Source organism: Acartia tonsa, chromosome 4 (genome assembly GCF_053477335.1).
Source record: "Acartia tonsa isolate MP-2025a chromosome 4, ASM5347733v1, whole genome shotgun sequence".
Classification (NCBI taxonomy): domain Eukaryota; kingdom Metazoa; phylum Arthropoda; class Copepoda; order Calanoida; family Acartiidae; genus Acartia; species Acartia tonsa.
In genome coordinates, this window is record NC_137263.1 from 23584568 (window position 1) to 23608137 (window position 23570).

The 23570-nt window shown below is 32.8% G+C and overlaps 1 protein-coding gene across 1 annotated transcript in view; it reads left to right on the forward strand.

Moving 5' to 3' along the window:
- LOC145316484 (innexin shaking-B-like) overlaps positions 1 to 12310 on the forward strand; it is a 62136-nt gene extending 49826 nt beyond the window's left edge. The window contains exons 2-6 of the mRNA XM_080157028.1: positions 662 to 757; positions 2393 to 2516; positions 2756 to 2889; positions 4749 to 4858; positions 8192 to 12310. Of these exons, the coding sequence (XP_080013154.1) occupies positions 662 to 757; positions 2393 to 2516; positions 2756 to 2889; positions 4749 to 4858; positions 8192 to 8462 (735 nt within the window). The 3' untranslated portion in view covers positions 8463 to 12310. The remainder of the gene's footprint in view (positions 1 to 661; positions 758 to 2392; positions 2517 to 2755; positions 2890 to 4748; positions 4859 to 8191) is intronic.
- The last annotated feature ends 11260 nt before the right edge of the window (positions 12311 to 23570 follow it).

The following is a 23570-nucleotide window of genomic DNA, read 5'->3' on the forward strand; positions in this document are numbered from 1 at the left end:
TTTTAATCTACTCTATATGCTGTACCTTAGGCTAAAACCTTGGAGATAATTTTAAACCAAATTAAACTATACCGCACAAAGAATAATGTTTTTAGACAAAATATTGAATATATATTATGAAAACTTAGGGAAGAAAATAAAGTACAAACCCGAAATCTCACTTTTTAAAATTATTTCACGTTCAAAATACGTTAATTTGGAGCTATTTTGGTTTCTTATCACTGAATACAACTTTGATATAATTTGATAAGACCTAGAGCATGCGCTCATACAATTATTTTATCAATTCACTTTACAAATTACTGATAACAGAAAATAACAAAATATTACTATACATATATTTCTTTAATCATTCATAATACAAAATAATTTTATTGTGAAGCGACTCGCGAGCGAAGACGGGCGTGCGTGTGTGTGTGTGTGTGTGGGTCGCGCCAATCACTCAGTCAGCTGTTATCAGGGTTACCAACATTTTATTTGGGTTTAATTGAAACCATTTTAACAGGGCTGTCAAATTTAATCATTTAAGATTTTTCTTCTTAAAAAAATGACATTTTATTTTAGTTAAACTTAGAAATTAGACAAAAATTAAACATATATTTGATTTTTTAGGAATTAATCGAAATAAAACTAGGCTTAACAATCTTTTTCTTTATTTCAGGCAATTTTGTTCTATGTCCCGCGGTGGTTATGGAAGAACTGGGAGGCCGGGAAGATCCACGCCCTCATGATGGACCTGGACATTGGGGTTGTACAGGTACACTTCTCATTTTCATATTCATACATTTTTATGAATTCAGCCAATTCCTAAAAAATAACGAACTAACATAATATGGAATTTAGCATATCTTAGACGCTTTTCTAGGATTTTTGATAGAAATAAGGGAACGGTTAACTTTTCCCCAATACTTAAACTCTGGGGGGAGGGTGGTTAAAACCTTACTTTTTACCCCTCAATTCTTCATAATTACAAAGGAGACACTTCAATGCAATTTTTTATGTTTGGAGGGTAAATTGTGTAATTTTTGATTTTTTTGGTGAGGGGGGGGGGGAGAGCAAATACCCCCTTTGATTGCACATACGTAGTGAGTTTAGATTTATCTCCCTCCCCCTTCCCCTCAAAAATATATACAATAAATCAAAAAAAGGCTTTTCAATTAAGCATCCCTTAAATAAAAATAACTTTGCTTCATATAAAGACAGACAAACTTTCAGACATCCAATAGCTTTGTATTATTGATTAACAAATAGATTACCCACAAACCTCGGATTAGGGTTTTAGAGTCATTATTTACAACTTACAAGTTTGTTGCAGTATCACACTTGCCTCTGCTAGTTCATACAACACTAGTAGCTACTCCCCCCCCCCCCCCCTAGAGGCCTCTAGGGGCACTTGAGGGTGGGGAGTGGAAGTCAACCCCCCCCCCCACTTTTAGTTTTAAAAAGAAAAAGTAAAATAAAATTTTCGGAGGATTTAATTTTATTTTAGATACAATTTTTCTTGGAAGGGGGGGGGGGGGTTTAACCTCCCTAAAAATATTTATTAAACTTCCCAGGACCTATGTATAGCTACACTGTATGGAGAACCATATCGGTTCATTAGTTAGCGAGATCCTTCGGTACAAAAAAAAACAGACAAACATCCTGTTACTTATTATAAGGATACATTATGAAATTGTAACAGCCTACTCTAAAGTCCGCCCTATAGGAACAGGGATCTAAAGGGATAAGACTATGGCCGATATATTGCTGTATATGACTAATTGATAATGATGATACACAAAATTAACCCTTCTGTAAATTAGAATAAATTGTTGAACATTCAACTTAATAAACCAATCAATCAAAATTCAGTACAAGGTGTAAAGCCAACAAATAAGAAAACGTTATTTAAAACTTTGGGGGCTAGTGTAATAAACAGTCCATTGTCCCCTTTCTCTCTGATAAAGGAAGCAAACAAGCCAATTCTTTCATTACAAGATTAACCATTGAGCCAAAATAATAACTAGTTTCTACACTATATTCACTAAATCAAATCATTTTCATTATGTTTATTATACATTAGTTTTTAGCTTATAAATGTATTATTTATTTATTAGTGAAGCTACTCTATAGCTCACTATTTTCGTATTCTTAATTTATATTAAAAATAAGGGGCGTGGTGCGAAGCTTTTCTAAAATCAAGTCCTAAAAATGTAAATATGACCTTAAACATTATCCTGTATTTGAGCAGTTTTGCAACAAATTCACTTACAATTTTGATTAGACTTTCTACATCTATTACATTTATTTTCTGCCAATTCAGGTCAGACACTCTACTAGTGTTAATGTTCGTTTGTCCTACCATTTCAGAGCTTTGCTTTTGTGGATGTTTTCATGCTTGTTTATTTAGGACGTAGAGAAGCGACAGAAGAAAAGACTGTTGTTAGATTACCTGTCTGAAAACCTGAAGCACCACAACTGGTGGGCATACAGATATTTCTTCTGCGAGTTTCTAGCTCTCGTTAATATCATAGGTTAGTAGTTTTTAACAAATAGGGATCTAAAGGGATAAGACAATGGGCAATAAATTGGTGTACATCCCCAATGATTCTACACAAAATTACCCCTTCTTACCAGCTTAGGATATAACCTTTAGGGAGTAAAAAAAAGTGGGAAGGAATTCATTCCAAAGGATTTAACACCCCACTACTGCACACCACCGGGTACAACTTAGTAGAAAATTCGCAAAATTAAAGCTTAAAAAATTTTGCAGGCCAAATGTTCCTGATGGATAGATTCTTTGACGGTGCTTTCTTGACCTTCGGGCTGGAGGTGATAGCCTTTGCTGAACAGGACCAGGAGGACAGGCTGGATCCCCTCATATACGTGTTCCCAAGAATGACCAAGGTACCATTTTCGGATATAGTCCCTTTCGTGACAACGCTTCTTATTTCTTATTTCGCCGTATTTTCAGAGTAGCTTTAGATTTAGATTAGGTGATTGCCCTGCAGAGTTAGGCAATTGGCCCCGCAGGGTTAGAGCCCACCGCAGGGGCTAGAAATAGGAGAAAATCTACTGTGAAAATACGACGAAACACCCCTTCAGATGCGTTGCCACGAAAGGGACTATACTTGCATTTTCTTCTTCTAAATTGAAGCTCTTTATTGTGCCTATACAAAAAATGACACCATGCAATACAAAAGACCAATGCTAGGCCAATACACAGACTAAACTATCAATGGCATGCCAATATACATTTTAATTTACCAATCGTAGGCCAGTATGACGTAATTTTTTATAGCCACTATAAAAAGCTTCTTCAAATTAAATAGATATCCTAATAAAACATAGGCAGGATGTCTGTTCTTAAGATCTCGTTACCGCTTTATTGGCAAAGTTCCTTTTTTTCAGAATAAAAGTTTTGAGCTATTTTTGGCTCGAGGGTTTGGGACGTAGTTGTTAGTACCTTTAATATGTTCAATCTTGATGTTATTAACAAAACTCGGGCTGCTAACAAAACTGGTTTTAATCTTATAATTTTACATGTAAAAATCCGCGGAAAGCTGTCTATAGAACGATGTAATAAATAACTTTTATATGCCTTCTATTGTTCCTTATAATTATGTATTAGCGTAGAGGAAACTTGTTAAAATATTGACTCTCGTGATGGATTTTAAAACTTTAAATGCACGAAGCGCACACATAATTTAGAATTCCAATAACACACACTTTAATTGCAAATAAATTAGTTTTTTTTTCTGACATAAATATATTTAATTTGATTAATGTACATCCCTTGACCACGCCAATTAGCAATTAGACACCATCGCAATATGAAACCTACTTTTAGAGTAGAGGTGGATACCTAAAAACTTTTTGGCTCAATGCCTCACTAAAATTACTGAAAATTCCTCCAAAATCGCATAAAAAATCTACAAAAATTAAATAAAATCCTGAAAGGGTTATTAACATAAGATTTTGTTTAATGTTTGTAGATTTTTAATGCGATTTTGGAGGATTTTTTACAAAACTTTTTAGGGAGCCTCACTAATTATAGTGAGGCAGTGCAGTGAGCTAAAAAAAATTTAAGAATCTACCTCAGATTTTGTATGTACGTACAAAGAGAACCATTGATCATTTTTCAATGACCATGTTTGAAACTTTTACAATTTGTGAATAAAAGTTAAACTTTTGTGATGTGGAAAGCTTTATATACATTATACAGTCGCTTTAATCTGATATTGGAAAACAATAAAGCAAGATATTACCAGCACTTCAATATTATTTCATAGTCAAGTAAATGTAAATATAATTTAGTTTGACAAATTAAATGCTGAAAAATTATTTTTAAAAACGTTTAGAAAAATTGCAAAATTATTATGATACTCTTTTCTTTGTGTTAATAGTTATCAGCACTAAATATAGGAAATTTTCTGATTTAAGTTTGTAATACGATGCATGATTTCAGTATGGCCGAGAACTGGTTCTAATTCAGCAAATACTAATCGTTTTCGAAGCTATTTATCGCATCGTATCAAAGACAGCTTTCCGCAGATATAAAATGTACAATTATAACAACAGTTTTGTTAGCCCAGATTGCGAAGGCCCGGGCTAAAAAAAACTTGCATGATTTAAAGATTTTATGTAATATGTTTTTCAGTATGGCTGAGAATCGGCTCTACTCCAGTGGAATTTAACCGGTTTTGAAGCAATACTGAAAGCAATGTTTTAAGTAATTTTTTCTAACATTGAATCTTTTTTTTCAGTGCACGTTTCATAAATTTGGAAGCTCTGGCGAGGTTGAAAAGCACGATGCCCTGTGTCTACTGCCACTTAATATAGTCAATGAAAAAGTTTATATCTTCTTGTGGTTTTGGTAAGCATTTTTATTATTCCTTAACGGTCGGGGGGGGGGGGGGGGGCGTTGAACGACCCCCGTCCGATTTTTTCTATCTCATTTTCTGTATGTGAAAGATAGAGGGCTATAACTGAGTGACTTTTTAACTATGGATTGGATATGACACATAACTGAGAGTTGGAATTTTTTGAATATCTCCATCCTGGAGGGCACAGGATGCCAGCAAACCTGGCAGGGTCATCCAGGTAAAAAGCAAAACATTTTTTTTTTTTTTTTGACTAAACAAAGCATTTTATCTCACCAAAATACAAAAATATCCTCTAGAAGTAAACCCTTATACAAAATATAGGTGTTCAAGTCAATTTTAGGTTCTAGGTATGATCCTCCAGGTCCTGGGTCTTCATAAATCTTTAAAAGCCTTCTGTGACCGCAATGTTTGACCTAGAGACTTCAAATTTTAAACTTAAGCTTTACTTACATGTCTACATAAAAATTTTCTGAAAAATTGTTTTTCTAGCTTCAAAAATAAGAAAATAACAGACTTTTGCTTATGTAAAAGGGGGAAAAGGCTAGGAAAACTTGAACGATTAAGTATTAGCATTTCCATCCTTATCTCTTTTGAACCAAAATAAACGAGCTTTTTTAAAGAAACAAACATATCTTTGTAGATGAGGTTAGGTTAAGTAAAGTTTACAAGAGCCCCGCAAGGATATAAAGTACCTTGTTTATTGGTTGAATTAACTGTCTAAAAATGTTATCCCTAAAGTTAATTTCGTATTAGTTGTTATTTTGTCCAACCTAAATTTTTCTGTAAAATATCCAAAATCACATAGGTTAAGTTTCAAGGATCTAAAGGGATAATACAATTGCCGATGAATTAATGTACATCCCCAATGATGATACACAAAATTTCCTCTTCTGTAGATTACAATTATTGGTTGAAAAGTTTGAACATTTAACTGGATGGATTAACCAATTAAAATTCATTAAAAGTCCCCAAAGTTGTTACGCCAACCAATAAGAAAACATTATTAAAATTATTGTAATAAAGAGCCCATTGTCCCCTTCCTTCCTGGTTAACTTTGGTGTTATACAAATGCATATATGTAAGCCTAGAAGTAGAACAAGTATGTTATTAATAATATATTGCAGAGCCAACAAAAAATGCATTCTATATTGTATATATTTTAAAACTAAAATTCAATAAAAGCAGGAGCAGCCTTGCGTAGTTACCCGCCAACAGAATTGAAATTGGTAAACTTTTATGTTGACTATGCTAGCATCAACAACAACAAAAATTTCAGTTTTTGTTCATGTTGCTCTTGGCAGGTATGCAGAGCTAGGTTTTTATGCCAAGCTTAAACTAGTTTGCAAATTAAAATAGGCTTTGATTGCGAATTGTTAAAATTAATGAAAAAAAGGACTGCTGTGGTTGATTTACTTTCATTAGCTAAATTTTTTTTTAATGCATGTCCCCAAAGTTTTCTTATTCTTTACTTAACAACTTTGGTGACTTTTATTGAATTTTAATTGGTTGGTTCATTAATTTAAGTGTCCAAACGTTTCAACCATTAATTGAAATCTACTGAAGGGTTAATTATGTAATTTAACTTCTAAGATGTACATCAATTTATCGGCCTTTGGATCTCTGGGTTTTAATTCACAGAAAAGTTACAATAGTTGCTTCTGTAAATTGTCTTGTAGCTCCAAATCCCTGGCTTAATACACTTTTTACAATATGAAACAAGCTTGACAAAAATGTCCTTGGGGAAACAAATTTCTTTATGACAATATTAATTACAACCATCCAACAAATTTCAATACTTTTTACATTAAATGTGTGTGTAGTTTGTATAGATATATGGCTTCAATTAAAATGTCGCAAGGTTTTTATACTAAATTTTCATGTTCAAAACTAGAAATAATTGATAAAAAAAAATCATTTTAAGGGGCTTAAAACTCTAACCCACCTCTCTTTCACACCACAAAAAAATTCAATAAAAGTTCCCAAAGTTGTTAAGCCAACGAATAAGAAAAAATTATTTTAAATTTTTGGAACTAGTGTAATATACAGCCCAATGTCCCCGCTTTCCCTGATATCATGGGATCATATTAAAAGACATCTCAAAGAAATAAATGTATAAAAAAGCTTTAGTATGGTATATAGTGTACCTATACCTTAAAAAGTATATATTATTTACATTGGTAAACCTTATGAAACTGCAACTGCAATTGAATTTTAATCCTAAAAGCTGCTAACGGCCAAACGGTGGAATTTATAGCTTAGGACAAAAGAATGCCTAATAATAATCTAGAATTGTCATTATTCATTAATGTTGGAGTTTAAATAAATATACGAAAATGCCTTATTTTACACGTTTTTTCTTCAGTGAAGCTTTCCCTGTACATTATTGGATCTTAGCTCTTATAGAGTATTTATAGGCCTACTTTGCCGGCTTAACACGGTGTGACGGCTTAACACGTACTTTGATCCGTTATGAAGCTAACAGCCTTTAAAGTTCATAGATTTTCACAAGGAACATTTCACCGTGAACTGCTCTAGATTCGAATTTTCTCTTTTGTCACTTACACCAACTGGCCTGGAGATCAAAGTAAAAAAAATGTTTTCTTAAAGTAACAATTCCTATTAGAATTCCTCACTGACAACTTGTTCCATTAATAGGATTTTCTAGTTTTGCACTCAACATAAATCAAATAATATTTTGCGGCATTCCTCGCAAGAAAAAGTTATCTTTTCCTCTCCCGCATTTCTTTGGTTAAATAAATAATTTCATGTAACTTTTGGCGTGCAGAAAAAGTTTGATTCGCAACAAAGACTTTTTGCAGCAGCCGTAGCTCAGATAGTTACATTTTATAAAAGTTTTATCAAAGGAAAAATAGTTGCGCTTTTGAGCTTTAGTGCAACATTTATATTAAATTGGATTGAGGTAAATGGTCATATTTATCAAATGTTTTTATTTTACAAATCTTAGCAAAACTTTTCATGCTGTAAAAAATGGTTATTTGGGTTAAATTATTTTTTTTAGAAAGAGAGGGGACATTGAGCTGTTTAATAAATTAGTTCCCAAAGTTTTTTAACAATGTTTTCTTATTCGTTGGCTTAACAGCTTTGGGCGACTTTTATTAAATTTTGATTGGTAGGTTCATTTTGCTGAGTGTAAAACGTTTCAACCACTAATTGTAATCTACAAAAGGGAAAATTTTGTGTATAATCATTTAGGATGTACATCAATTTATCGGCCATTGTCTTATCCCTTTAGATTTCCTGGTATTTTTTCCTCAAAGTAGATTTAATTTGAGCAAAAAATAATATCCTTTTTTTTGTTTCAGGTTTATTTTCTTAGCTCTGTTGACCTTGCTGGTGATCCTGTACCGCCTGATCATCATCCTGAGTCCCAAGATGCGCGCCTACCTCCTCTACATCCGCTTCCGGCTCATCCGTCGCGAGGTCATCAACACAATCGTGAAAAAGTCCTACGTCGGCGACTGGTTCCTGTTCTACATGCTCGGCCAGAACGTGGACTCGATGATTTTCAAGGAGGTGATGCACGAGCTGGCGCGGAAGTTGGGCCACCTCGGTAAGGACTTCACGGACACGTAAGCAGTGATCCACACTGCGTAGGTGGTGATGGTTATAGTCATGATGCGTGTTATAACATTGTTGTTAATATATCTATATTGTGTTGTGCTACATAAGGTGATTATGCTGCAACAAGCATGAAACATTACACACATAAGCGAAGCCATAATGGCATCTGGAAAATTATGACACGCCAACATGGAAAAGGGGACAAAACTGTTTTAGATTTCTGGACAAAGGATGATGCCAAATGGAAGGGGTTTTATCACTTGGGGGAGGGGGGAGGAGGCAGTTTTAAATTTTAATTAACTGTCTTAAAATCATAATCAATTAAAGATAGTTTTAAACTAATTTCAATTGAATATGATTGAATCAATAGGATAAAACATGAAAAAAAAATTCTTTCAATTTTTGTAATGATATTGTGATACTCAGCAAATTTAACTTTTATCGGGCAAAATATATCTTCTAGTCGAATTCAGTGATATGATGATTTTTACCAAAGTTTAAAATATGAAAATTTAGAATATTAATAATAATGATTAAATAACTATTTTTTTTCTACCTAAAGACGACATAAATTTGTGAAAAATCATCATCTCTGTGCCTTTAAAAGTTTTGGAGAAAGTAAAATTTAAAATACAGGTTGCCTCACATATATTGTCTCAATGCTTTCCATTAAAAAGTTCATGATAGAAAAAAAGTATTTTTAAACAAAAATCATTATTTGAATATTCCACGTTGCTTTATTCTTAACTAGGGACGATTTCTCTTGGGAGGTTGGTGGTACCCTCCCCCAAAATAGTTATAAACATTCCCAGGACCTATTAGAAGCTACCCTGTAAAGGAGAATCATATCGTTTTAGCGGTTAGCTAGATCCTTGGTACAGACAGACAGACAAACATCCTGTTACTTTATTTTAAGGATTAGTAATGACATTCAACTTAAAAGGGCGAAACCCTTCTATTAAAAAAGATTAAGCCTCGAATGAGTCATCGCTGAATAATCTAAAATGATTCTTTGGTTAAAAGTATTTTTTTGTATATTTGAATTTTATAGGTAAAAGTCTCGGGCAATTTATGTGACGCGCCCTGTGGAAATGCCCACTACACTCATTTTTCTATAGATAATCATTCAACTTAAAATTTTATACGAAAATGATAATAATAAAAGGTTCATCATTCTTCATTAAATACCTATGCTGTTTTAAATTATTAAAAAATTAATTTTATAATGTTGTACTCTATTTTGATTGCTGATAAGTTTCTCCCTTGTAACCTATCCAAATAATGTGACCGGTTCTCAGTATTGTCTTATTGATATTAGTAGCACAGCAACTCTATAGTCCTGGTATTTTGTATGTCTTTTCATTAGTCCGTACAAACTTAAATCCGTATAATTATCTACTCCTTTCAAAATCTGTTTCTTTCCTTGCTTGATTTTTTTATCAAGCCCAATTATTGAAGCCTTTTATAGTGCGTATAAAAAATGACGCCATACTGGCCTACCATTGTTCAATTAAAATGTACACTGGCCTGCCATTGATTTTTTAGTCTGAGTATTGGCCATTAGTAATTTATTCTTTTTATTGGCCTGTAATGGCCAATCATTGGTCATTTGTATTGTATGACGTCATTATTTATAGGCCCTATAAAGAGCTTCCAAGCCTAAATATTTTTTCTATTCTTACAATAAAACAATGTGTTGTATTTTTGTTATTGCTGCTCTACTTAATTATTGACGACACAATTGTCCTTGTTTTAATCAAAGATTTATCTAATATAAATATCATGAAACTGAAAGGATTATTATAATATTTATCATTTTTTTCTGTTTAAATTTAATTATATGATATTATATTCTTTTCTTATTGTTATCGTCATATGATTATGTATAAAACAAAAGTTTATTTTTTGCCTTCCATTTTAAAGTAATCATAATTTGTATCCTATGTATTGTTTCATAATTATTGTATTTATTAAAGTTATTAATGTACTTTATTTTTCAACAAATCTTAAGTTTGATTTTTTTCACACAAATATTGATAAAAAATCTGTCCATAATTGCTATATTTTTCAATGTAAGATGAAAATTTTCATAGCTAAAAATTTAACTTTTTATAAAAGAGAAAATAACGTACAAAGCTTACTTAATAATAAGATTACTTACAATGTGTAAATTAAAATAATTCTTGAGAGACATATAGCAATATATTTATTAGATTTTGTTGTTAGTTCATGTAATAATTCTATATCAAATACTCTATAATTTTATTATTATGTTCTTTCATTTATACACATTACAAAGATTTAGAGATATTTTATTACTATGTTATATTTCATTACTATTTCTGATTAATTGTTTATTTAATTTAATCCTATTACAATTTTACAATTCTATAGGCAATATTTTCTAATTTTCAAAAGCTTTTTATAGTGCCTATTATAAATGACGTTATACTGGCCTATCATTGGTCAGTTAATATGTATATTGGCTTGCCATTGGTAATTTAGTTTGTTTATTTGCCTATCATTGGTCATTTGTAGTGTATGACGTCATGTTCTATATCACACATCTTAATTATTCAAACAAAAATATTTTTTCCACCAAAAGAGTAATTTAAAAAGATTTGGTGGTTGTATACAGGGCTTGTGGGGACATTTGGCTGTTTATTACACTAGTTCCCAAAGTTTTATAATAATGTTATCTAATTCGTTGCCTCAACAACCTTGGGGACTTTTATTGAATTTTGATTGCTTGGTTCACTTAGTTGAGTGTCGGACCAATCGACCACTAATTCTAATCTACAGAAGGGGAAATTAAGTTTAGCATCATTTGGGATGTACATCAATTTATCGGTCATTGTCATATACTTTTAGATCTCTGAGTTGTATACCTTGTTAAAACCTTGGTCTGTATGTTCTGGTTTATAAATTGATTTTGTGAAACCGAGTCCTACACCCATCCCCCCCCCCTCCCCCTCCGAACCCAACAAATTGATATAAATTTGGTTAACACAGTTGAAAGAACAGGAAGAAAGAGAGAAATAGAGAGAGAGATTCGAGAGATAGAGAGAGAGAGTGAGATAGACAGAGAGAGAGAGAGAGAGAGAGAGAGAGAGAGAGAGATAGACAGAGAGAAAGAGAGGAATTGATAGACAGCGGATAAAAGAAAAATAAGAGAGAGAAAAAGAGAGTTTGTATTTATAATATATCTGTATATATTTAACAGAGTATTTGTAACACAATCTTATTTTTGGATAAAAAAGGATCTGAACCGTGCTTATAAAACATGTATAGTAAGGAAATAGAAATTAAATAATTTATCCCTTTTTTGTTAGCCCGGTCCTTCAAACCTATAATTTTTATTATCCGCGGACAAATTTCTGTAATACTGTGCGATAAGCATAAAATACAGCTTTGACAACAGTTTGACTTTTGCAAAGCATTTGACAGTTTCATAAACAATAAAAAAAATCGAATCCGGTGGATAGGAACCGGTTCTCATCCATACCAAAAAACTATGTCTAGCATCGTATTATATCCAGCTTTCTACGAATATAAAAATGTACAATCATAAGATTAATACCAGTTTATCTATCCTGTGCCTTCGGCACCTCGGGGCTAAAAACCGGTATTAATCTTATAATTGTACATTCTATATCCGCGGAAAGCTGTTGATAATACGATGCGAGAAATAACTATTATCATTTGTTTATTACTTCATTATGAATTTTAGAATTTTAAAAAGATTTAATAAATTGATATTTCATGAATAGTGCCAAAGTTTAGCTTTGACCGTATTTCTCCTATAAAAATATGGAAGGACCTATCCTAAATGTAGAGAATCTTCGCTTATAGGAAATAAATGATGGAAAGGATAAATAATTTAAATTATTTCATAATATTAAAATTAAGTGATGCATTTATTTTTGTTACATAAATTTATCAGACCATCGATTAGAAATTGCAAACAAATATTCTTTCACCTCATCTACTTTTTTTTCAAAAAAGTTTCATAAAAAGGTATAAAAAAATTCTTGTTAAAAGCTACTTGACTGTTCTTTTTTTCTTTCTCTATCAATCTATTTTTCTATCTCTTTCTTTCTTGTAGTAACTGTTAATCCCGTTCAAGTATTTACTTTGATAATCCAAGTGGGACCTCTTACACCAAAACTTATGGATAAGCTCCCATTCCACCACCTCCCCCCTCCCTCACCAGGACTTTAAAAATTATAAGAAGACACTTGTCCATGGCACTTAGTTTCCACTCATCCCTGCCAAATTCTTTGCAAAATATAATCTTACTTAAGAGATGTCTCAAGACCTTCTTTTTTAAGGTTTATAGATCCTGCGTTGTACTTTTATCTTTTTTTTTTTTTTTTTTGGGGGGGGGGGCGGGTGGATTAATAAAGTAGTTTTAATTGAAACCTTTTGAATCTAAAGGCTATTACAGCAGATTTTCTGGACTAAAACCAAAAAAAAGGAGTAAGTTTTAAATTATATTGTTTCAAATAATATTATTTGGAAATAAAATAATGAAATGTAATGTATTTGTGAATAGTTTTCTATGCCTGGTTTTGATTTTGTTATTTAATTGGTGTCTGATGAAACCATACATGTGCCAACATGAATATACCTTACAGTACTTTTCACATTTAAAATCATTCTTATACATACACTCATAGAAAATTCAAATAAAATGCAAACTTTTATTTTTTTCCTTTTTAATGTTAAGTTATGTAATATCTTATTCTTTATAGAAAGTTAAATTTAAAGCTTACTTTAAGATATTATAACAACTAGAATACTTTTTGACAATAAGCATTACAAACCAGGGATTCAAGGGACATTGGGCTGTTTATTACACTAGTCCCCAAAGATTTACAATAACGTTTTATTATTCGTAAGCTCAACAACTCTAAAGACTTTAATTGAAAATTGATTGGTTGGTTAATCAAGTTGAGTGTCAAATCGTTTCAGCCATTAATTGTTAACTACACAAAGGAACACAGTAATAGTGTCTGACTGATTATGACGTAACAAAAAAATTAGCCAATGAGAGGCCACCATAAATTTTACCATTGGTCAATAACGACCTTCCATTGGCTATTTTTTTTTGGTTACGTCATAATCAGTCAGACACTATTACTGTGTTCACACAAAGGCTAATTTTGTGTATCATCATTGGGGATATACATCAATTTGTCTACAATTGTCTTATCCCTTTAGATCCCTGATAATAAACACATAGAAAGATAGAGTGAGTGAAACAATGTTTTGTTTAAATGATTTGTGTATTTAAAAGGCTATCAAAAAATAAGAATCCAACTAATAAGAAAATAAGGAAGCAGTTTGCTAGCAGACGAAAAAGGTCCCCAATATAGGGGCCAGGTAGTTGTCTGGGTTATACATCTATACTTATTGCATTTATTAAACAGCTAAACAGACATCCGTGCATGACATATTATATTCATTTACTTTAGTTTGTTATATTTACTACACCAGACATAAATGAGGAAAGTTTGAACAATGATTGTCTCACTTTGACATATCACTTGACTGACGCAGGGATCTAAAGGGATAAGACAAGGGCCTATAAATTGATATAAATCCCCAATGATAATATACAAATTACCCCTTCTGTCGATTACAATTATTGGTTGAAATGCTTGGACACTTAAATTAATTAGTCGACTAATGAAATTTCAAGTCTCCAAAGTTGTTAAGCCAACAGATAAGACGTTATTATAAAACTTTGGGGACAAGCGTAATAAACAGCCCAACAGCTGCTGGCTGCTGCCACAATATTCAAGGAGGGAGGAGACAATGATTTGCTTATTACACTAGTCCCCATAGTTTTTAAAAATATGTTTTCTTATTCGTTGGCTAACTTCTTTAGGGACTTGGTGAATTTTGATTGGTTTGTTCATTAAGCTACTAAATGTAAATGTACAGAAGGGGTCATTTTGTGTATTAATTGGACAATGTCTTATCCCTTTAGATTCCTGCACAATATTTGGTTTCTTGTGACAAATATGACTTTGTAAACTGACATATTTAGAACTCAATTCAAATTATAACTTACATAAGGTATTTTCTCGTATTCATTCGAATCCGGTGGATAGGAACCGGTTCTCATCCATACGAAAAAACTATGTCTAGCATCGTATTATATCCAGTTTTCTACGAATATAGAAATGTACAATCATAAGATTAAAACCAGTTTTTTTAGCCCCGGGGTGCATTGTACATTCTTATAATTGTACATTCTATATCCGCGGAAAGCCGTTTATAATACGATACGAGAAATAACTATTCCTTATTAACTTTGTTAATATTCATTCAAAAGCTTTAATTAACTAAAATTTAAAAATAGTATCATCAAAAACTGAATAACTTTAATTTTTTTTGCAATTTAAAGAAAATATTATATTAAGATACACAGTCTTAAATCAATAAAAAAATTCTTAATCATATTTTTGTGCTAACGAACATTAATTTGAGAAGTATTCAAATGGTCGATCCCAAAGTTCAGTTATATAATGCCAAAATTATGGGGGTGCTGGATAAGAGAAAAATTAGTTTGCTTTTAGTATTTCCGCCAGTTAAAAAAACAGTACTAGTTTTTTTCGCATTTTATAGACAGCTTTCCGAGGTTATAAAAATAAAAAGATAATAATTTAAAACTAGTTTTGTTAGCCCCGAGCAACCGAAGTAAATTGCTAACAAAACTGGAATTAATTTATGTTTTTTGTTTTAATATTCATGGAAAATTGTCTGTAATACAGCATTTGTACATGACGTTTAAGTATGGGTAAGAACCGGTTCTAATCTAGCGGATAGTAATTGGTTTGGAAGCCATACTGGTAAACAATTTGCATCTTTTTCAGTATTTTATTTTGCTATAAGGTACCCTTATGCAATAACATAGAGACTAATCTAAATATTCTTCTGTTACTCTATCCCTGTATCTGCCAAATTGTATTTTGTTGGAATTGGAAATATTGTTAATAGAATTGTAAACCCTTTATCTCTTCTATCTAAATTTAGTTCCTCCTAGAAACAACAAATCCCAAAGTGCGGCATTTGAATGGACTACTGTAAACTTGTGCGACATAACCTTTTTTGCAAACTTTAGTTTTAGAATATGTTTTGCATATTTTTGGAGAAAACCTAGTTTTAATAATGATCTTTTATGATTTTTCTTCATTTGGGACAGCAGAAAGTTTAATGTGTGACGTCATAAAAAACGTTAAAAGGGAAGTAGGAGAGCAGAAGTGGAAAAGGAAACCCCTAATAAAAGATATGAATAATGGACGTATTTTTATGACGTCAAACAAGACACTTTCCGCAGACCCTTTTTCAACATACATTTTTAGAACAAAGATCTCATAGAAGAAATTAAATCACACGCACAAGTAAACACTAGTTAATTTAAATTCCATACTTTCCCTTGATAGGAAAATGTTTAAATTAAAATATTTGTTTTGTATTATAGAAAATATAATATTTGTTGCACTATTATTAATTAATTCTATCTTAAGTTTTATTTGTGTTTTAAATAATGCGAAATTTGTGATTGTTTTTTTTTAGAGTTTTAATTTATTTCTACTTAAATATATAGAAAACAAATCTAGGCATTTATGATTGTAAACAAAAAAGATAAACGGCTAAACGGTAGCAATTATTTTTCAATTTTTACTTGACTGTTCTGATTCTGTGCCCTACTGCTGTGCATGTGTTTCATAAGAAAATTCTTTGCTGCCCACTTTATCGTTTTCCAGTGTGAATTCAATGAATTCTAGCCAGGGCTCGGCAGCCGCGTCTAAGCCTTGTTAAAATTCAGCTGGATGACTAAACCTGTTCCCAAACAGACAATCCATCTTTTTGGAATTTTTGTTCTACACAGGCGATTTAAATTTGAGGCTTAGGCGCAGATGCCGAGCCCTGATTCTAACCATTTCCTTTCAGTAAAAGTTTTTTAAAAGTATATTTTTAATGTTCAAAAATATTAGAGGTTTAATATTGATTTTATACAATGTTGTCCACTGTTGTTATAAAATATAGGATCTTGTGCAGTTTAGGGTAAAATGTTCCTGGTAACGATTATCTTCAAAACTCTATTATCTTTAAAGGCTGCCAGCTGCCAAACGGCTAAATGTACATGTCATGACCGCACACCGTTTTAAGAGGCGTTAAAATGATTATAAATGATCTGTAATGGCCAAGATCTAATGATGCACAGGGAAAGCTTCACTGAAGAAAAACGCTTTTTCGGGCATTTATGTTCTTTATTGAGTAATGACTATTTGTAGGCCTTCTTTTGTCAGTTAAAATTGTGTGCGAGCATCTATACGTTCTACCGTTTAGCCGTTAGCAGTCTTAAAAATAATCGTTACCAGGAACAATACTCCGTGAACTGCACTAGATCCAAAATATATAAAGAATAGGTCGAGTTGGAAAACCTGAAAAAATCGCCATAAAACAAAAGAAAATGTAAAATGTTCTCTTCTTTAACATATAATTATATTTTTCCCTTTTTACATCTTTTTACTCGACATATTTTTACCAATTTAAAAATATAATCTTATTTTTTCAAAAAATATGGACTTTATACCAATGCAAAGGCATTGGCGGTTCATTTTTGAAAAATATGGATTATCAAAATGTTATAACGAAAATAGGTCTTTAAATATCATGTTATTGATATTTTGTATATGTTTAAATATGTAAAATTAACATCTAGCTTAAAGCCTGTGAATGGTAGGAGAATTCTAATACAAATTTCATAGTTCATCAATTGTGTTAATTCCTTAACATAAGAAGAGCCTAGCAGCTACTCTATAGTCTTATTTGTGGAGTCAGTCAACAACAAATAAATTAATTCAGTATTTAAGGATGTAAAGAAGAAAACCCACAATTTTGGTTTTAATATTAGTTTTAGTTAATTTAATTCATGCTTCGACAATTACAATAAGAAAACAATATCTAATTTTGAATCTACTAGCCTCTTCAGAGCACAACAGCTCGAGGCCTAAATCTTGGGGAGAATATTGCTCTACCAGGAGAATAAAACCATCTTAGAAACGTGAAAACTTGGAGATAGACCCCGTAATGTTTCGAGTTTTAGATGGTACATGTAAAGACCTTTCTATAGACACCCTGCTCATTGTACAGATAAAAAGTGTTGGAGTCAACTTAAGATTTTTGTTTGTCTGTGAAGATCTCGCAAAAAACTTAACCGATTAGGTTCTCCCTTTATAGATTCTTTACAAGGGTTGCGGGATGGCTATAGGCTATTTTATTCATAAATTTAAGTCTTTGTATGGTTTAAAACTATTTGCAGTACTCTCCCTACCCCTAAAAATACAAAGCTCCTAGATAATGGAGTTGACGCGCAGCTGATAGTATTTATATACTATATTTCCAGGACAAACGCAGGAGTCCCAAACGTCGGAGTGGACAAACGCTGGAGTGTTAAAATATTAATTGTATTAAGTATTTCTATGCAGATTAGGTTAGGTTAAGATATGAATAAACAAATAAGCCCCCTGCAGGGGTTATGCATTTAAAAAACATATAAGATGGCCAAAAGTAGGTTAGGTTAGGTTAAGTGTCCACTCCGACGTTTGGGACACCTGCGTTTGTCGTAGGACCTTTATAATTGGGAATCTGTCTGTTGTCTGTCTTTACCTCAATCTTGGGGCGAAGCACCTAGTCCTTTTATTATATTTAAAAGTAAAGTATTTTTCTTTGAAGCTTAAGATCTCAATAACTACTGAATTAATTGGGTTCCCTATTATAGGTTCTCTTAACATAGGTCCAATTGTGGTTTTATGCTATTTCTTTTACAGATTTAAGACTTTGAATGGTTTTAGGCTCTTTTCCTAGCACCCCCTATCTGTCCCTTTTAATACAGAGCCCCTAGATGCTAGGGGCACAGCCACTTTTTATGTAAATAGTACATAGTACATAATATAATCTATATGAGCATTACATTTACATTTATAAAAAGCAAGAGCACAAAATAATACAAAAAGTAAATATACAATATACTTAAATAATAGAATTATACTATGCCAGAAAAATGTATTTTTACATTGAAAATGTAACACACAAAAAAGGATATATTATTACTTGGATCTTACACCAAATTTTCATGTTCTCTAATAAAGTGAAACACGCAGCGGGCTAAAATAACGAATCCCCCAATCTAAAAAACTGTTGTCAAAAATCAGCATTTTTTAAATGGACGTATGGACTTTTATTGGTATACTATTATGGAATTGTTTCGCTTTCTAACTCTTTCCAGTTATACAAATCACCATGCAATGTTTGAAATCGATAGGACAATTTTAGAATTGTAGAAAAGCTTTGCTTTGAAAAATATAGGGTGCCTTTTTCAAATTTGTTTGTACTCTATTTTAGGGAGGCCTCCCCCCTACCTCCCCACCCAAACACAAAAAAATATTTCTTTTTCTATCTAAAAATTTACTTTTTTCTGTGTTTTGGGATATTATTTTACAACCCTAAAGTATAGTAACGCAGCAACTTGTATACAATATAGTAGCTCTATAATACAAAGTAGCTTGATGTCTGTCCATCTGTCCTTCTGTCTGTCTGTCCGTCTGTCTGTCCGTCTGAAGCTTAAGATCTCAGTAATCACTGAACCTATTGGGCTCTACTCTTCAGGGAATATGCCTACTGGTCCTGTGGTGGTTTTAAGCTATTTTCTTGAAGGTTGGGACAACTCCCCCCCCCCCCCAAAAAAAATTTCTTTTAAGACAGTTACTTTACAAAAAATGGCAGCACCAGAAATACTATATTTTTTTCTTCAATTACCTCTTGGGGAAAAGCCCCTCGAGGCTAGGGGCGAACCCGCTAGTATACAATATAGTAGCCAAGGAATTAACAAACAGAATGAATTTACTATTTGGATCCAATTTATATTCTCTTTCATGTTTTTTCTCTCTCCCTTTTGTCTGATATTGACTTACTCGTTCTTAAAACACAATTTTTGTTATTCAAAAGAAAAAGGTTGACAATTTGTTTGTAATTTGTTAAGACATTTTTATATAATTTTTGCTTTTCAGTTCTTTTTTTATGTGTTGGTTTTAAAAAAATCAATGTAAAATATTAACTGCTGAGATTAGGTTTACCATACTATATAGTAAACCTACTAACGGCTACCCCCCTTGCATCAGGGGGCTTTGTATTAGAAGGGGCAGAAAGGTGATAAAAATAGCTTGGAACTATCCCAATACTTAAATCTAATAATTAAATAGCTTAAAACCATTACATTACCTATGTAAAATAGAGAATTTAATCGGTTTAATAGTTATTGAGATTTTAATCTACTTGATAGTATAAATACATGTCTAACTGTTTCAAAACCTTGAAAAACTTTGAAAAAATGTCAATAGTTATTGTTATATTTATAAAATAAATTTTCTATAATTAGTGTCGATCCGTCCATAGTATGTCCGTAAAGGTTAGCTTTTTTTCTTAATTTAGACATGTTAGCAACTTAGCATTATCCTATCGATTTCAAACTTTGCATGATGATTCCTATAACATTTTAGCAAGCAAAGCATAGCAACTCTACCAACTATAGATTTGAAATTTAGCATAATGAATCCTGTCAAAGTTATTCCTGGCTCGTTGCCACCTGTTATTTAAGTAGACTCTGGTTAGGCTCCAGCAAGAGATATGGCTTCAGAAACTGGAGCCATTCACCTATGGCTCTATACCTCTGTTAAAAACCAAGTGGAACAATATCAATATGATGAGTTGTGAATAATCTGTATGGATAGAATAATACCTATCCTATCCTATTTGTATCAAAGTAATCTCTTTTCTTATTCTGTCTACCTGTACAGTTACACACACATATAACTACAAATATCTACATCAGGGGACCCACGGATATTGACATGTTGCATTACAGACACCATAGACGTCCAAGGGGGTGGGGGGTAAAGTGGGGATTACCCCTCCCCCCCAAACGAATTAGAGGGGCCGTAGGCACCCCTCAAATTTTTTTTTCATTTTACCCTTCCCCATTTAAAATTTACCCCTACCCCAGGGGTGCCGTAGGCACCCTCTACCATTTAGAAGAGGGTATTCCCCCCCCCCCCCCCAAACAATTTTGGGGGGTAAATTCCCATCTCAAAATAAAAAATCTCTAACAAAAAAAATACTAAATATTTACTAAAATTTAAATTACCCCCCCAAAAAATTTTACCCCGGGGGTAAATATTGGGGGGGGGGGTAAACAAAATTTACCCCTGCCAACAGATTTCAGGGGGGTAATTACCCCCCCAAGCAAATTTTACCCCCGGGGTAAAAATTTTGGGGGAGGTAAAAAAAATTTAAGGCGCGAATAACGAATTATCCCACCCCCCCCCTTAAAAAGTATTTACCCCCCAAAAAAAGCTTGGACGCCCCTGACAGACACCAAAACATCTTGGAAAATGGGTAGTGGGACAAAGTGACTTAAAAATCAGCCATGTGACGTCATAAAAATGAGGAAGATGATGTAAATGATGTCTTACATACCTTTACATGGCAAATTCAGTGGATCCTCCCCAATGTACATATATAATACCTTAATACAAAGTGTAAATGATGTCTTACATACCTTAACATGACAAATTCAGTGGACCCTGACTAATGTACATATATAATACCTTAATACAAAGTGTAAATGATGTCTTACATACCTTAACATGGCAAATTCAGTGGACCCTTCCTAATATACATATATAATACCTTAATACAAAGTGTGAATGATGTCTTACATATTGGAACAAGGCAAATTCGGTAAACTCTCCCTAATATACTTACATAATACCTTAAGTGTAAATGATGTGTTACATACTTGAACATGGCAAATTCAGTGGACCCTCCATATAATACCTTAATACAAAGTGTAAATGATATTGTTTATGTACTTGAACATGGCAAATTCAGTGGACCCTCCCTAATGTACATATATAATACCTTAATACAAAGTGTAAATGATGTTTTACATACTTGAACATGGCAAATTCAGTGGACCCTACCTAATGTACTTGAATAATACCTTAAGTGTAAATGATGTGTTACATACTTGAACATGGCAAAGTCAGTGGACCCTCCCTAATGTACATATATAATACCTTAATACAAAGTGTAAATGAAGTCTTACATACTTGAACAAGGCAAATTCAGTGGACCCTCCCTAATAATATATAATACCTTAAAACAAAGTGTAAATGATGTCTTACATACTTGAACATGGCAAATTCAGTGGACCCTCTCTAATGTACATATATAATACCCTAATACAAAGTGTAAATGATATTGTTTATATTTGTATTCAGTGCTGGTACTCACTCTGGAATGTATTCATGAGATTTCAGTACTAAATTTCCACCAGAATTATTTTTATTTTATTATATTTTGTTTTTTTTCTTCTTTTTGGAAAAATGTAATCCCTTTCGTGACAACGCCTCCTAAGTAGCTTTTTCCTATTTTTAGCCCCTGCTGGGGTCTAACCCTGCAGGGCAATATAAAAATACGAAGAAACGTCCCTTAAGAGGCGTTGCCACGAAAGGGACTATACCCGAAAATTGGATTTAATGCTTAGAAGGTTGTCATGCCACCCAAGGCTTTATGTGTAACTCATCTGCTAGTTGTCGGGGAGTTGATGATTTTAAGTTACAGCAAAGTCTGCATGAAGTAATAACGTTGAAAACAATTATTATTATTGGCTAGAGGCTGCACTCTAGCATCTAGTGGCCAAAAAATCCCAAAAACCAACCAAGGCATATATTTAAAATAAAATAACCTATAATTATCCCGGGAACTCTATTAAGCTTCTCTAAAATGGAGAACTCAATCGGTTTAGTTGTCAGCAAGACAAACAATTTAACCTAATTATAGAATTGCCTTTGGCTTATGCTTGGATCTAGAAATTTCTAACAACTTTGTGCCAAAGGCTGTACAATCAAAGAGTTGATTGCCTACTAAGCGATATTTTATGGTCGTTATCTATAATACAAAGTAGAACGATGTCTGTCCGTCTGTCTGTCCGTCTGTCCGTCTGTCCGTCTGAAGCTTAAGATCTCAGTAACCACTGAACCGATCGGATTCTACTCTTCAGGGTATATACCTATTGGTCCTGCGGTGGTTTTAAGCTATTTTCTTGGGGGGTGGGACACCCCCAACCCCCCCAAAAATGAAAATTTACCCCCCCCAAAAAAATACTCCTGGTGCTGCTGGTGCAGCTGGTGGTGCTGGTGCTGGTGGTGCTGGTGCAGAAAATTATTTTTTTTTTGGGGCAAAGCCCCTAGAGGCTAGGGGCGAAGCCGCTAGTCTATCTATAATACAAGGTAAATAGAACAATGTCTGTCTGTCCGTCTGAAGCTTAAGATCTCAGTATCCGCTGAACCGAGTGGGCTCTACTTTTCAGGGATTATACCTACTGGTCCTGTGATGGTTTTGAGGGGTGGGACACCCCCAACCCCCCCAAAAACTAAAAAAAACGACCCCCCCATTTTTTTTTTGTAGAAGATATCCTTGGTCCTTTTTTTTTGTTTGCAGGAGATTTCCTTGGTCCTTCTTATTTTTTATTTTTTTTACGAATTTCACCTTAACTTTTTTTTGTCATCTCTTGGAGCAAAGCCCCTAGAGATGACAAAAATCCTAAATAGATGTTCCTTTAGAATCCTATGGATTGGGGATAGGGTTCCAATAGAACAACTCTGCTTTTAGAAATCTGCAACTCTTTTACCCCTTTTTAAAATCTAACTAAGAATATTTTAATTAAAATTGGATACGTTCGGGTTTATATAAAAAAAACAGTGAGTTTTCCTCATTCGTATGTGGGGTGAGAATGAAGAAAAATAGCCTAAAACCAGATCTACAATTCTAATATAAAAATGAAAAAGTCTATATCATGGAAGGACCTATAAAAAGCTATACAAATAAAGAACAGCTTTTAATTTGTTTAGTTCCCAGCTAACATTTTCATTAAAATTCATTTAATTTTCATCTTTTTCGCTTACATCTATTCATTTAAAATCATCATGCCAGAAAAATGAAAATCAGGGATATTTCAGAATCAACTCCCTTCTGAAATGG